Genomic DNA, 17,500 nt, shown 5'->3' on the forward strand with positions numbered 1-17,500 from the left:
GATCAGGTACTCATACTCCCTTCTCATTGGCCCACACTCAACTCATTCATCAAGGAGGGAGGGATCAGGTACTCATACTCCCTTCTCATTGGCCCACACTCATCAGGGAGAGAGGGATCTTCTTTAGCCCCTATGGGGTTTAACCCCCTCACCAGTCTATGGGGCAGAAACCTTCTTAACCAAAAGGGTTGAAAAAGTGGATGAAGGAAACCCCTAACCAACACAGGACATGTTGTTCTTGTGTGTGTATGTGTGTGTGTGTATGTATATGTATGTGTGTTGACATGCCTCCTTGACTCCCCGTGTGTGTGTGTGTCAGGTCACGGGACCCTGGCGCGGCCCAAGTCTCTGCTGGTGTGCTCCCCGTCCACCAAGCTGCTCTCTCTGGAGGAGGCCCAGGCCCGCATCTCCCCCAGCAGCCCCCACCCCATCTCCCCCCACAGCAGGTATGTGTGTGTGCCCCTGTGTGTGTGTGTGTGTGTGTGTGTGTGTGTGTGTGTGTGTGTGTGTGTGTGTGTGTGCGTGTGCGTATCTAACCCATCTCCCCCCACAGCAGGTTCATCGAGGTGGGGGAGGGCCCCAGCGCCCTGCAGGGAAAGTTCCACACCGTCATCGACTTCCCCGCCGAGAGGGCCGAGCACACACACACGTACGTACACACACGCTCCTCACACACACACAGATCACACACACACGTACGTACACACACGCTCCTCACACACACACAGATCACACACACACGTACGTACACACACGCTCCTCACACACACACAGATCACACACACACGTACGTACACACGCTCCTCACACACACACAGATCACACACACACGTACGTACACACGCTCCTCACACACACACACAGATCACACACACACGTACGTACACACACGCTCCTCACACACACACAGATCACACACACACGTACGTACACACGCTCCTCACACACACACAGATCACACACACACGTACGTACACACGCTCCTCACACACACACAGATCACACACACACGTACGTACACACGCTCCTCACACACACACAGATCACACACACACGTACGTACACACGCTCCTCACACACACACAGATCACACACACACGTACGTACACACACGCTCCTCACACACACACAGATCACACACACACGTACGTACACACACGCTCCTCACACACACACAGATCACACACACACGTACGTACACACACTCTCCTCACACACACACAGATCACACACACACACGTACACACGCTCCTCACACACACACACAGATCACACACACACGTACGTACACACGCTCCTCACACACACACAGATCACACACACACGTACGTACACACGCTCCTCACACACACACAGATCACACACACACGTACGTACACACACGCTCCTCACACACACACAGATCACACACACACGTACGTACACACACGCTCCTCACACACACACAGATCACACACACACGTACGTACACACACTCTCCTCACACACACACAGATCACACACACACACACGTACACACGCTCCTCACACACACACACACACGTACACACGCTCGTCACACACACACAAAACACACACACACACGTACGTACACACACTCGGATGCATGCTCTCTCGCTTTTCTTTCTCGCACACGCACGCACACACTCACACTCACTCACACTCTCTCACATACTCAGACGCATGCTCTGTCTCCCTCACACACTCAGGGTTGGAAAGGTAGCTTTTGAAATGTAAAACATCAGAGATTACTAATTAACCTTTAAGAAAGTATAGGTAATGTAATAGGTAATCTTCATCTTGATTAGTAATTGAATTACATATTTGGTCTTAGTAACTGAAACAGATTACCTCTGTTATTCAATCTGATTGGTATTCTACTGGCATGACCTCTCTTCGCCTCCTGTGTGTGTGTGTGTGTGTGTGTGTGTGTGTGCGTGTGTGTGAGCCCTGCTCTGCCTTAGTCTCCAGCACTCTGCACCACCCCTGTGTTTGTGTGGTCTCTCTTGTAGACTAAATGAATCTAAATGCTTGCTGCTCATACTCTCCCTTGTATGTCGCTTTGGACAAAAGCTTCTGCTAAATGACTAAATGTAAATGTTAGTTGTACAGGGGCGTCCCTCTCTACCTTCCAGAAGCTTTTGAAGACCCAACTCTTCAGCTTTTGAAGATCCAACTCTTCAGAGAGCACCTCCCTTCCTAACTGGCACTTTGACTAGTGCTTAACTTGCACTAACAGCAGTTACATTCCTGCACTTCTTTTTCTTTTCTATTTCGTTTTTTCTATTTCTTATGTAAAGTAGTAGCCTATGTATTGTTACACCAGCGTTCTAATGCTTGACTGTTCTCTCCCTTGTACGTCGCTTGGGACAAAAGCGTCTGCTAAATGTAAATGTAAATGTACTCCTGACGGGAGCTCTTACAACACAAGGTCAACTAGAAGTAATTTTCTGCTCCGAGTTCTGACGGAAAAAGACTGGGCTGAGGATTGGGCTAGATCTCACAGAAAGCTTTTATTTCTCTCTGCTGTAAACCCCTTTAAATGATTTCCATGTTCTACAACTCCGCTGTGACTTGGTGTTGCCCTCCTGATTGAAGCCTGACGGCTCAACCTCCAGCATACTGGAACAGACTTGTTTCACCGCAGGCTACTGAATTATGATAATATCTACAGACGCACACACACACACACACACACACACACACACACACACACACACACACACACACAGTTTCCCTTTATATAATACGGCAGAGACCACCGCAGGCTCACAGCGGAATATTCTAAAGGAATCCAGGGGCCTTCATCTGATTAGAGCTCCACTACCTCCCCTGTGAGTGTGTGAGTGTGTGTGTGTGTGTTTGCTCCTCTACCTCCCCTGTGTGTGTGTGTGTGCTCCTCTACCTCCCCTGGGAGGATTGCACCGATCGTCTGTGTCCACAAAGTACCTTCTTCGCTCTGATAGAGGTGTGTGTGTGTGTGTGTGTGTGTGTGTGTGTGTCCACAGGAAGAAGGCCCCAGTGAAGTCTAAGAAGTCTCCGGTGGGCGGCTGGAGGAACTTCTTCCATCTGGGTCGCTCGTCCTCCACGGCCGCCAAGCGCAAGCTGCACCGCCACCCCAGCGAGCCCAACCAGATCAAAACCATGGCACTGCCAGGTACACACACACACACACACACACACACACACACACACACACACACACACACACACACACACCAGATCACAACCATGGCACTGCTAGGTACACACACACACACACACACACACACACACACACACACACACACACACACACACACACACACACACACACACACACACCAGATTACAACCATGGCACTGCCAGGTGCACACACACACACACACACACACACACACACACACACACACACACACACACACACACACACACACACACACCAGATCAAAACCATGGCACTGCCAGGTACACACACACACACACACACACACACACACACACACACACACACACCAGATAAAAACCTCACAAAGATCATACACCAAACCAAGCAACTAACGCTCAGAGAGATCACACACCAGCATGCTCAGAGATCACACACCACACACACATGAGCACGCTCAGAGATCTCACACACCACACACACACACACACACACACTAGTTTACTGTGAGGAGGGCAGCAGCAAGACTTCCACTGACCTGCCCCTGACCCTGACCTTTACCCTTGATCCCTGACCTTAAAGAGGATGCTGTGTGCGTCACTACCCTGGATGGGTCAAATGCAGAGGTGGAATTCAGAGTGTGTGTGTCTACACCACCTCTGCCATAGAGTCACTTTCACTTTTCACTTTCACTTGACCTTGTCTGCTGCAGAGGAAAGCTGCCCCCTGTGCTGTTGTTTATTTATTATTGTTGTATTTTTCTAATGTTTGTTTACATTTACTTCAGGTGGAAGAGGCGATTCTGGAACTCTCCGCTCGGCTAAAAGTGAAGAGTCTCTTTCCTCTCACACCTTTGAAGGTAACACGTTCTGTTCTGCTCTGATCATTTGTTTATTCTCAGCTTCCTCTTCCATTTGTTGGTTTGTTTGTTTATTTGTTTGCTGTTTGCTGATGGCGTCTCTCTTGATGCCACCCCCCCGTCTGGCGTCCTTTCATCAGGTGACCACAAGCTGTGTGTGTGTGTGTGTGTGTGGTTGTGTGGGTGTGTGTGTGTGGTTGTGTGTGTGTGGTTGTGTGTGTGTGTGTTCATCAGGTGACCACAAGCTGCCCCACCCCCGCCGTCCTCTCTCCATCAGCGAGGCTCTGTCCACCTCCTTCAACGAGGAGCTCCTGGAGAGCACACACTCACACTCACACACACACCACGCCCCGCCCGCCCTGAGGAACGCCTCGGACACGTCCTGTGTGCCAGCGCTGATCTCCCCCCCTCGCCATGACGACGACCCCCGACCTCTCACCTCTGGCCTGCTGGGCTGCCTGGACTTTGACCCCATGGCCTTCCAGTGCAGCGGGCCCACGCCAGCCCCCCACCCCGCCGCCGCCCGACCCGACGACCGGAAACACGGAAGCAAAAGGGGCCGGTGTCATGGCAACGGGGCAGGAGGAGGGGATGCCCAGCAGAGCGTCGTCTCTCCCTCGGACCAACCCTCCACCGTCGTCTCTCTGCACTCGCCCGAGAACAGCCCTGCTCAGCTCCGGCTGGAGGAGGAGGAGGAGGAGGAAGAGGAGGAGGAGGAGGAGGAGGAGGAAGAGGCAGGTCTGAACTATCACTACACCACTCCAGCCGCTCCAGAGGAGGAGGAGGACCATCCAGCCCTGGCCGACTCTCGGGCCCAAACGGAGCTCAGGTCCGCGGGCTCGGCCCCGGTGGCCGTCCCAGACTCGGTGTCTTCCACGCCGCTGACGTCTTCCCCCTCCATGAGGAGCGAGAAGCTGCCCAGCGAGGCCGGGCCTAACAGAACCGGTTCTAAACGCAGCGAGGCACTGCCCAGCGAGGCGGTCCCACACAGAACCGGTTCTAAACGCAGCGGATCCTGCAACGCTGACGGTTCTAAACGCAGCGAAGCGCTGCCCAGCGAGGCGGTCCCACACAGAACCAGTTCTAAACGCAGCGGGTCCTGCAGCGCCGACTGCAGAGCTTCCGCCATGGAGACCAGACAGCCTGCAGGCAAACCCAACCGACCCGACCCGGGTGAGCACAGAACATCCATGACTTATCAGCATTTATGCCCGTTGGTGATATTATGCCCAACGGATATTTAAAAGCTAAGTAATATGAAGTCGTTTATATAAGGTGGTTAACTGTAGTACTCTCTATGGGGAAATAGCACCCCCTAGTGGCTGAGGTGGAGAGGCTCACCTGGTGGTGTATTGGTGGTGATCTGAACCCCTCTCATCTGCAGCATGAACTCTCATGCACCCTCTCTCTGCCTGCATAAAGGTTTGTAATGTAACTCTCGTGTGTGTGTGTGTGTGTGTGTGTGTGTGTGTGTGTGTGTGTGTGTGCTGTCTCTGCAGGATCTCTGACGCTGGACTGCACTCCTGGGCTGGTGAGTGCGGACTCTTTGATCTCCCCTCAGCCTCCGGGGAAGAACGCCGCTCGCATGCTGGCTCTCGCGCTGGCCGAGTCTGCCCAGCAGGTGGCGCTGCACACCCAGAGAGGGGGGCAGAGCCCCTCGTCCCCCACCCCAAAGCTGCCTCTCCTCAGCCCTCTCAGCCCCCACGACTGGTCCCTCCACTCGCCCCCACGGGCCAGCTCCCCCTCGGCCGAACCCAGCGAGCCCCTCTCCTCCCGCTCCGCCGGCACCAGTACGAGGGTGTCAAGCAGGCCCAGCCCGTCCGAGGAGTGGGCATCGAGCGCGGCGAGGGCGTGCCACGTGTGCAGTGTCTGCGGGGGCGAGGAGAGAGATCCAGGCCTCAGAGGTGCCCCCCGACTGTGCCACTGCAGCAGCAGCTCAGGTACCCAGGTGGGCAGTGCCACCCTGGCACAGGAGCCGCCTGAGGGCACGCGGGCGAACCCCAGCGCAGAGGAGCAGGTCCGAAGCAGCCCCAGACCCCACCATCCTCTCCACCCTCACCACCACCAGCACCACCAGAACCAGCACCAGCCTAACCCCAGCGCAGAGGAGCAGGTCCGAAGCAGCCCCAGACCCCACCACCCTCACTACCAGCACCAGTCCAAACCGGTGCCACCAACCCCCCCACGCCGCACCGCCGAGAGCCGGCTCGCCACGGCCGCCCTGCAGAACCGGGAGGCGGTGGTGAACGCTTCCAACTTCCGCACGATCCTGGCCGAGGCTTCCGCGCCGGCGTCGGTGAAGGAGGTGTTCCCCCCCCACCCTCCCCTGCCGTCACCCGGCACCTCCTCCTCCTACCCCCTCAGCCCCGAGGAGGAGGACCCCTACGGCGGGCACACGGGCCACGGAGGGGGACGCCACCACCGCAGGTGCGCCCCGCCGTTCCCCTCCTCCTCCCAGCCCGAGAGCCTGCCCCCCCCACAACACCACCACCTCGGGGCGCCTAAGGTCAGTTCAGTTTGTTTATTTTGATGAAGAGGGACAGTGTACATTAATAAACATTAAAATGTAAATGCACCTAATTGTAGCCAAAAGGCTAGTTTCCATTGGCAGTCCCCCTGCCAGAGTGAAAATGGCTAAACAACTTTAAAAATGCATTAACATGTATATATTAGGGCTGTCAGCGTTAACGCGTTAATCTATGAGATTAATGTGACCGCGATTAACGCGTTAAGATATTTTAGCGCCGTTAACGCAACTTTGTTTACTTCCGGTGTGCGGAATTAATTTACACGTCAAAGAGGAGTTTTATTTTGACACACGCACACAGTTCCCTGGGTGGTCTGAGTTCGTGCCCCCCTCCTTCTCCCGCTCTAACGTTACTCTTCTCCCTGTCACCTCTTCTTTCCCTGTTTCAAATATTTTATGGAAGAGGTTTGCTATCTATTTTCAACCCTGACATGCTAGGTCTCGCTAGCATTTATGCTAACATGTTAGCTGGGCTAACTAGCTACCTGTGTGGGGCATGACCGTGTTTCTAGCATTCTCTGGAGGGGGGAGGTTGGAAAACTCAGAAGCCAGAGCCGAACAGCTAATTCATTTTGGTGTCGTTGGTGTTTTACAGAAGTCACAACAAAGAACAACCGGCCATTAATGTTTTGTCCGAACCAGAGTCTGAAGCAGTCAATGTCACAACTGTTCAAAACTAACTGTTCAAAACTAATCACATATTTACGTACGTTTTTTATGAATAGCCTGCCTTTATTGAACTCGGACAGCAACAGATAAATGCACTTGTTCACACAAACAAGCACAAGAGCATGAAATCAAATTATTCACATTGCAAGAACGGAATGAAATAGCCTACACATTACACACGACCGGCATCTGCCAAGCCTTCACGTTGTATGCTACACCGGAGGAGGCACAACAAACAAGAAGATCTTTTTCTTTCTTGCGGCAACGATTGTTATAAAACTACCATCATAGTCCAACCATCGAAGTCTAATCCATGTTGTTGTGGAGAACAGCCTCATTAGAATCTGCATCGACAACGTAGCAGAAATATCTTTACAGTAGATTTCCCTTCGTTTATCCCTCTCCTGATGACATTTTCTTTTAAACTTCCCATGATGCTTTGCCGATAGTAATCGCGTTGTCACAAAAGTTTTTTCAACATTGTCTAAAATACACGCTGTCTGGAGTGATTACTAGTTTAAAAATAATAATAATTTAATCGCGATTAATCTCAATTAATGAATTTCAAAATGTGAGATTAATTAGTTAATTTTTTTTAATCTATTGACAGCCCTAGTATATATCAAACATAATATTGACAAAAAATAGAAAATTAAATTAAATTAAATTAAATTAAATTAAATTAAATTAAATTAAATTAAAATCCCAGTATATAAGTTCAACTGCTTACCCACTAATGATCACATTTTTTTTTTTTTTGGTATTGATTAGGTGCGGCCCAGATCCACCTACGACAACCACTACGGCACGGTGGGGCCGCGGTCCCTTCACCAGTCCCTCCGCTACAAGGAGCTCTACCGGGACGAGCACCCCTCCTCCGCCTCCTCCTCACACTTCCCCCGCTCGGGGCACTGGTACGCCCCGCTGGAGGGGGCTCTGGTGTACCCCACCATCCGAAGGGTGCGCTCGCTGCACGCCCCGCCCGAGGACCGGCCCTTCTTCTTCCAGAACAATCCGCCGCCGCAATACCCGGCCCCCAGGAAAGGCCCCCCCCACCACCACGCGGAGATCCACCAGGTGCAGCCGTACTTTGAGAACGGCAAGGTGCAGTACCGGTACAACCCGTACGGGCCCTCGGACTCCACCTACGGGGATCCCCTGGAGACACACCACCGGGCGGCACGCCAGTACAGCCACAGCCACAGCCACGCCCACTCCTACACCATACGGCGGGTGCCGTCACACCCTTTGAAGATGGGGTGCGCGCCCCCCCCCGGATGCTATCCTAACCCGTTGAGCCACGTGATCCCAGAGAAGGACTACAACTTCCAGGGCCACGAGAAAGACTACAACTACCAGAGCCACGAGGGCTGCTACACGCCCAGGGTGGAAGACTCCTCCCTCTCGCACGTCTGGAACCCTGAGCACCCCGACAGGCACTTCAAGCGCGGGGAGGAGAGGTCGACGCTCAAGAGGGACAGCAGCAGGGCCAAGAGGAAACCGCCGCAGCAGCAGCAGTACGTGGGTCTGAGTCCCCCGCGTCCCAAGGCCGAGGTGGCCCCCAGGCACGAGGGCCGGCACGCCGCGAGGCATCGCTCCGACTCCGGGAGGGACCTGCTGATCTCCACTGAGGAGCCCGGCGGCCATTTTAAGGTCACCATGGTATCCCAGAGTTCCCCGGAGAGGCTGTGTTCCCAGCAGGATCAGCAGCAGCAGCAGCAGCTCCGGAAGGCCGAGCTGGGAGCCAGAGAGGCCCTGCTGCTCAAGCAGAACAGCGCCTCCTACAGGAGCTCCCAGCCACTGCAGGAGAGCCGGCCTCTGCCCCCGCACCTCTCCCTGCATAAGGAGTACAGCTGTCCCGACTTCAAGCACAGCGACGGTGGGGGTGGGGGGGGTGGGGGGCGTGGTCGCGAGCCAGAGCGGGCGCTGTACCGGACCCTGAGCAGCCGGTACCCCGAGGAGGAGTTCCACTACGCCCCCCGCGTGGACCGGGCCCGAGCGGCCGTGCGGCACGAGCGCTCACACAGCATCAAAGGCCACCTGCCCCCGGACCGAGCCAAAATGGAGGACAGAGCCAAGATGGACGCCGCCGACCCCTGGGGCGGCCACTATCCCCCCCCCCAGCCCAAGGTGCGCAGTCACAGCTTCGTGGCGCCCCACTACGACACCATGGAGGGCTACGTCCCGGTCGCTCAGCCTCCTCCTCGCACCCCCAAACACCCGGGCCCCTTCCCCACCCACGGCTGCATGCCCCCCGGCAGCCACAGACTCTACTCCACCGCCCTTGGGCGCGGGGGGTTCCTGCAGGGGCAGCCACGGCCAGAGGCGGAGGTCTATGTGGAGTGATAAAGGTTGGGGGGGGGGGGGGGGGGGGGGTTGAGCGAGAGATCATGGGATCTAAAGGGGGGGGGGCAGAGATCATTGGGTGGGATCTGAAAGGGGGGGGGCAGAGATCATTGGGGGGGGGGGCAGAGATCATTGGGGGGGGGCAGAGATCATTGGGGGGGGGGGGCAGAGATTATTGGGTGGGATCTAAAGGGGGGGGGCAGAGAGATCACTGGGTGGGATCTGAAAGGGGAGGGGGGGGCACTCCACAGCCTCTGCGGGACAGTGGCCAGAACTCGAAAGCCAAGTTTACACGGAGCATTTTTCACACAAATCGAATCTTTTAATTCCGTTAAGGACGGAGCCTGGTAACGAGAGATTTGCGTAAAATCCGATTGAGAACAGCCAGTAGACAAGCTACAATTAGCAACGTTTAGCCTGACCGCATAGCCTTCATCCCATTTCCCAAGAGGCTTTGCTCCAACCATTCTACATTTATGTATGAACAAAAAAGCTAATTAAATCGCTGGCCAATTTATATTTGTGGTCATGAAAGTTATGTAACGTCTGAATAAAAATAATTAGATCAATATAGGAGGCGAAACAAAAATCAGTAGGCTGGATTAATGAGAGTGAGTTCGACACACACCATGAGTGAGATGTAGAGAGACAACAAGTGTTATATATACTGGTTGGAGATTGCGATGCGATAACGTGGGACAATGACGTCATCAGGTTGCTTGAATCTGTGCACACGAACACCAGCCCCCGTACCGATTCAAATCTACTCACTTTCTACCCCCGATTCGAATCATTGCAGATATCGTGTGCGGATAGAGAGTGTGTTCGTCTAAATGATAGGGCTATCTGTATTAGTTTCAGCTCGGACGCAGACAAACTCGACTCCGTGTAAACTAGGCTTAAGACTGTGTGGCAGAGCAAGAGAGACTTCTAGATGTTCTGTTGAAAGAACAGACTACAACAGAACACCGCGGACTGGACTGAGCCTGGCGTACTGTTGAAAGAACACACCAGAACAGAACACAGAACACAGAACACAGAACACACTTGTTCATGGTGAACAGAACACTGCAGACTGGACCGAGCCCGGCCTCACCTCGGCAGGATCTGTCCTAGTCAGCTTAACATGGGGAGGACCGGACTGGTTCCTTCAGTGTATAGTTATATGATTAAGACAGAGTGCTTTAGAAATGTATTGAAGATATAAAAGATTTTTTATTTTCTTGTTATTTTATTCCATGTTCATTGTAGAGGATTTTTGTATTATTTTGTCATCGTGTTTTTTTCACCACTAATCCAGGCTGTGTGATTGTAAACCATGAAAATGCCAAAATGTTAAAGAAATTATTTAACCAAATAGTTTTGTATGTCGACCTCACCATGGCTAAAACAGGGTTGAAAGGGAAAATGGAGTCCACTAGATATTTAAAGGTTCAGTCCACTAGATATTTAAAGGTGTGTTGAAGCTGACTGGACCGGTGAGATATTTAAAGGTGTGTTGATGCTGACTGGACGATATTTAAAGGAGTGTTGATGCTGATTGGACGATATTTAAAGGTGTGTTGATGCTGACTGGACGATATTTAAAGGTGTGTTGATGCTGATTGGACAATGTTTAAAGGTGTGTTGATGCTGACTGGACCAACTTGTTGAGACAAAAGAACAACTAAAACCTGAACACATTTTGCCCAGATGTTGTTAACTAGTCCATATCTCCACTGTTGCCATAGCTACACTGTTGCCTTGGTCACTTCTGCTAGTGGGTTACGGAGCATCCAGTTGGGTTTCTGCTTCACTGTAATGGGCACTATGTCTTACACTATGTCTAAGGCTGAGAGTTGATGTGACGACACACACACACACACACACACACACACACACACACACACACACACACACACACAGACTCCACAGAGACCAGATCAAACACAGCATATGCTTCGTTCTAGTGTCCGTAACCACAAAGAAACTCAATGAGTTTTTTTACGCTGTATGGACCCCAATGTTACGCTTCGATTAAACATAACACGATCATCCTGTAACAGAACATATGGTTTTAGATGGTTTTCTTTCATGTTTAATGTATGTACAGCTGTCTGGCTGTTTCAATGTTTGTTTTTTCATTAAAAGATTACGTTTCAGATATCTGTAGCATTCTTTGTCTTTTTTTCCTACATCAGATAGCATTCCTGTTTCCCCACAGGATGCCTAGGATAGCAAGGCGCTAACGACAGAAAGGGAAGGAAGTTTATATTCCCAGACCCAGCCTCAGACCTCCGGATTGGATACAGAGAGCCACAAATCCTGGACCATGAACCATCAAAGCGATCAGGGCAGCAGAGCAAACACACACACACACACACACACACACGCTAACAGCTAATAGCACAACAGAGGGAGTCTAAGGGCTGCATAGGCTTCCAGAAGGAAACATGATTGTGCTTTAGATGCCGCTAGTCTGAGGGCACAGGCCTCAAGAAGAGAACACTGCTGTAGCTTTAGATGCAGGCTAGTCTGACGGCTTCATAGATCTCCAGAAGAGAACACTGCTGTAGCTTTAGATGCAGGCTAGTCTGACGGCTTCATAGATCTCCAGAAGAGAACACTGCTGTGCTTTAGATGCAGGCTAGTCTAAGGGGATTGACCTCAAGAAGAGAACACGATTGTGCTTTAGATGCAGTCTAGTCTGAGGGCATAGGCGTCAAGAAGAGAACACGATTGTGCTTTAGATGCAGTCTAGTCTGAGGGCATAGACCTCAAGAAGAGAACACGATTGTGCTTTAGATGCAGTCTAGTCTGAGGGCATAGGCGTCAAGAAGAGAACACGATTGTGCTTTAGATGCCGCTAGTCTGAGGGCACAGGCCTCAAGAAGAGAACACGATTGTGCTTTAGATGCAGGCTAGTCTCAGGGCATAGACCTCAAGAAGAGAACACTGCTGTGCTTTAGATGCAGTCTAGTCGGAGGGCATAGACCTCAAGAAGAGAACAGGGTTGCGCTTTAGATGCCGCTAGTCTGAGGGCACAGGCCTTAAGGGCCAAACACTGCTGTGCCTGGGTTGCAGGCTAGTCTGACGGCTTCATAGATCTCCAGAAGAGAACACTGCTGTGCTTTAGATGCAGTCTAGTCGGAGGGCATAGGCGTCAAGAAGAGAACACGGCTGTGCTTTAGATGCAGTCTAGTCGGAGGGCATAGACCTCAAGAAGAGAACAGGGTTGCGCTTTAGATGCCGCTAGTCTGAGGGCATAGGCGTCAAGAAGAGAACACGATTGTGCTTTAGATGCAGTCTAGTCGGAGGGCATAGACCTCAAGAAGAGAACACTGCTGTGCTTTAGATGCAGTCTAGTCGGAGGGCATAGGCCTTAAGGGCCAAACACTGCTGTGCTTTAGCTGCAGTCTAGTCGGAGGGCATAGACCTCAAGAAGAGAACACTGCTGTGCTTTAGATGCAGTCTAGTCTGAGGGCATAGGCCTTAAGGGCCAAACACTGCTGTGCTTTAGCTGCAGTCTAGTCGGAGGGCATAGACCTCAAGAAGAGAACACTGCTGTGCTTTAGCTGCAGTCTAGTCGGAGGGCATAGACCTCAAGAAGAGAACACTGCTGTGCTTTAGATGCAGTCTAGTCGGAGGGCATAGACCTCAAGAAGAGAACACTGCTGTGCTTTAGATGCAGTCTAGTCGGAGGGCATAGGCCTTAAGGGCCAAACACTGCTGTGCTTTAGATGCAGTCTAGTCTGAGGGCATAGGCCTGAAGGGCCAAACACTGCTGTTCCTGGGTTGCAGGCTCATGTGCTCCATAATCAAAAGCCTGCTGTGATAATACGAGCTAATCAAGGCTCTTTGTGGCAGCCCTGTGCCGTTCAAAAACAGAAATCATTTAGCAACCTGACACAGGTCAGTGTGATATTTAATCCCTGCCACAGACGTTATAATTACTTGCTTGAGCTGACTTCCAACCGCGTTCTGCGGGGGGATATTTTACATAACAGCGCTCTCAGGCCAGACGGCTCGAAACCGAGCCCTCGTCATGTCTAGCCGCTGATTAATCAACAATCATAACAGACATAAGGCACACACTCACACACACACACACACACACACACACTCACACTCACACTCACACTCACACTCACACTCACACACACACACACACACACACACACAGACACACAGACACACACACACACACGGGGGGAGAGAGCACAAGCGTGTGCGTCATGAACAAGCCCAGGGTTATTACTCATATCAGACACAGGAGGGCGCTAGAGCACTGATTAAAAGTACTGCACACACATTTCAGTCCCACACAGGAAGGAGGAAGTTGATTTCATAAAGCAACGCTATCTGAAACACTTGGGTCTTGTTTACCAGATGGTGACGCCATGGTGACACCGGTCTCCCTCACCTTGATGATCCGCCGCAGTGGGGCAGTCGGGAATAGCGGACCGGCACGATATGAGTCCAAGTGTGGCTCCTTTGATTGACAGGAGGCTTCCTTTATAGAGTAGTTTAACTGAATCACGCCTCGTAAATGATACGACACTCCACCGCACAGCCTGAGGGGTCTAGGTAGCCTGTAGGCGTGTGCAGGATCGCGTTGCTCTTACTGTATCTTCTTGGAAGCTGATTGGCAGGTGGCAAGAGGATTGTTGTGTCTCATAAGCACAACAAATACACACACACACAAACACACACAAACATATTTTCTTGAAGCTGATCGGCAGGTGGCTACAGGATTGTTACGCCATAGATTAGGGGCGGATGTTTCTGCCATACACTATTGGTAACACAGCAGTTTGGTTTGTTGATAGCGTCGTTGCTGTGCTTGTTTGAGTGGTGTAATTGCATTCGTGTTTGAAAGTCACTGATCAAAATGCTTAAACCACGATCCTTATGATGGACACCCAGGGTCTCGATCAGAACCATAGATATGACTTGTTCAGCACCCTGCTTTTGCCCTGTCCCTTCAGTCACCCGCCTTCATACACACACACACACACACACACACACACACACACACACACACACACACACACTGAGCGATGCGTATTATTACCGGGCCCTGTTCCCTATCATGACATCAGTTTCAATTTGACTGTGATGGTAGCCACCATGGCAAAACGGCTGTGTCTCTTACACACACACACACACACACACACACACACACGCACACACACACGCACACACACACACACACACACAAAACGGCTGTGTCTCTCTCCGGCCAGCAGAAAAGCCCTCTCCCATCAGTTAGCTGTCACTTTGAGCAGCCACCGCCGTCATCGCCGCCGTGCCACATTGTTTATTCATTATTGCATTTACATTCTAGCTGTGCCGACACCGCTGCCGTCTAACCAACAAGTTGCAATTTTCGTCCAAGTGAAGGTTGAAGGCAATCATTTATGGGAGGCCCAGAATTGCGGAGCGCCCGCTAGCTTTTGAGTGCTTCTCCTCGCTATTATAAATGAGCTAGCGCGCCCCGAGAGAACGGGCTGCATTATTCAAGGCTGTGTCGAAGGCTAGCTCTCCACGCGTCTCTCATAAGCACACACACACACACACACACACACACACACACGTCAGTATCTTTGTATATGTGGGGAGAATTGATCTGTTTTTTTTTTTATTTGTGCAGAGAAATAATACAAACTGGCCATGAGTAAACTCAATACCCAATACTCAATGCTAACTGCTAACTGTAGCGTTCTCAGCAGCCAACACACATTTCCTCTATCAAGGATTTTCCATACAAAAAAACTATCAACCCAAAAGCAAAAACAAACACGGATCTGTTCCAACCTCACTCTTCCATGACCTTGATAAAATACTCTCCAGAGAAGATACTAAGGTATAAATTCATAAGGTCTTATCAACCTCGGATGGTCCCTATTTAAGTCACTGTGACCTGCACACACACACTCCAAGCCGTCCGTTTAAATCGTTACCCTCAGGCATAGAAGTAGGCCCTGTTGTGGTGACCAATCAGGAGCCATATTTTTCAACCTGGGACAGGGGAGGTACCCTACACACCTAGGACAGGTGAGGTACCCTACACACCTGGGACAGGTGAGGTACCCTACACACACCTAGGACAGGTGAGGTACCCTACACCCATCCGGGACAGGGGAGGTACCCTACACACCTGGGACAGGTAAGGTTATGTGGGGATACCCTACACACACCTGTTGATACCCTACACACACCTGGGTCAGGTGAAGTAACCCTGGGGATACACTTGTGAAGATCAGATCATTCCAACATGACATAAGATGTTTCATCAAAGAAATACCATTTGTGCAAAAGACACCTCATCACGCTTACTCTATGTAAGTGTAGCATAACACATGAGTGTGTAAGTGTAGCATAACACATGAGTGTGTAAGTGTAGCATAACACATGAGTGTGTAAGTGTAGGATAACACATGTGCGTGTAAGTGTGTATGTGAAGGATAACACATGAGTGTGTAAGTGTGTAAGTGTATCATAACACATGAGTGTGCAAGTGTGTAAGTGTATCATAACACATGAGTGTGTAAGTGTGTAAGTGTAGGACAACTCATAAGTGTGTAAGTGTTGGATAACCCATGTGTGTGTAAGTGTGTAAGTGTAGGATAACTCATGTGTGTGTAAGTGTGTAAGTGTATCATAACACATGAGTGTGTAAGTGTGTAGTGTAGCATGTGTGTGTAAGTTTAGGATAAAATATATGTAACATTCATCAGTCATGTTCCTTCACTTCACCTCTTTGTCCCCCTCGATGAAGAGTCATCATAAATGCAGATTGCTTTTGGAGTCTCTAAGGTCAACTATACACACACACACACACACACACACACACACACACACACACACACACTTCCTTGCGCATCCCACTGTCTGTCATTGCACTGCCTAGTCTTCCATTAGTTGATAATACGTGTTTGAGTGTGAGCGCAAGTGTTCACCTCTTTCTGGCGTGGTGTGTGTGTGTGTGTGTGTGTGTGTGTGTGTGTGTGTGTGTGTGTGTGTGTGTGTGTGTGTGTGTGCGCGTGTGTCATCTCCTCCCTGGTGTGGTGTGTGTGTGTGCGTGTGTGTAAGAGTGCTTGTCTCCTCCTCTTTGGTGTGGTGTGGTGTGGTGTGTGTGAGTGTGTGACCTGCAGGCCAGACCATCACACACAGAAGAGCACAGGTGTGTGAGGTGACGAAGTGGCACCTGCCCGGTGTGTGTGTGTGTGTGTGTGTGTGTGTGTGTGTGTGTGTGTGTGTGTGTGTGTGTGTGTGTGTGTGTGTGTGTATGTGTGTGTGTGAGTGTGTGTGTGTGTGTGTCTGAGAGAGAGTGTGTGTGTGTGTGTGTGAGGTTAAGAGGTGGCACCTGCCCGGAATATGACCTATCAGAGCAGCTGTCTGTGCCCAGATGTTGGCGGGAGAAAATGCGATATGCAGCAATACCTCACCCGTAGCAGATGCCAGGCTGGGGGAGGGTGTGTGTGTGTGTGGGTTGGGGTGTGTGTGTGTGTGTGTGTGAGTGTGTGTGTGTGTGTGGTTCGTCCTTGCCGCTTGTGTGTGAGGGACAAGCTGATGGTTCAGATGGGCTGCGGGGGACTCAGAGACAAAGTTTCTGGAGCTCCAGTCTGTGCTACACACACACACACACACACACACACACACACACACACACACACACACACACACACACACACACACACACACACACACACACTCTAACAGCGCTGCATTCATCAAAGACAGAAAGAGGAGAGGGAGAAGCTGCTGCCCGCAGGAAACATGCTTATCTTGGCAGGAAATGAGGCTTTGGAGCTGCGCTGCCCTCTGTGTGTGTGTGTGTGTGTGTGTGTGTGTGTGTGTGTGTGTGTGTGTGTGTGTGTGTGTTTCTGCTCTGCCCAACACTTCTGCCTCTTTTCAGTGCCTTTCTCGTGACTCGGGCTCGGGTGCGTTTGATAAAATATTTAGGATTCA

At 51.3% G+C, this 17,500-nt stretch overlaps 1 protein-coding gene across 1 annotated transcript in view; it reads left to right on the forward strand.

The window, feature by feature from the left end:
* Positions 1 to 9,547, forward strand: part of arhgap32a (Rho GTPase activating protein 32a) — a gene marked incomplete at both ends in the record, with an annotated part of 44,734 nt that extends 35,187 nt beyond the window's left edge. The window contains 7 exons of the mRNA XM_080855078.1: positions 320 to 446; positions 557 to 649; positions 3,009 to 3,157; positions 3,934 to 4,005; positions 4,240 to 5,178; positions 5,505 to 6,511; positions 7,973 to 9,547. Coding sequence (XP_080711204.1) covers positions 320 to 446; positions 557 to 649; positions 3,009 to 3,157; positions 3,934 to 4,005; positions 4,240 to 5,178; positions 5,505 to 6,511; positions 7,973 to 9,547 — 3,962 coding nt within the window. The remainder of the gene's footprint in view (positions 1 to 319; positions 447 to 556; positions 650 to 3,008; positions 3,158 to 3,933; positions 4,006 to 4,239; positions 5,179 to 5,504; positions 6,512 to 7,972) is intronic.
* Positions 9,548 to 17,500: the final 7,953 nt, after the last annotated feature.

Source organism: Sprattus sprattus (genome assembly GCF_963457725.1).
Source record: "Sprattus sprattus genome assembly, chromosome: 17".
NCBI classification, from domain to species: Eukaryota; Metazoa; Chordata; class Actinopteri; order Clupeiformes; family Clupeidae; genus Sprattus; species Sprattus sprattus.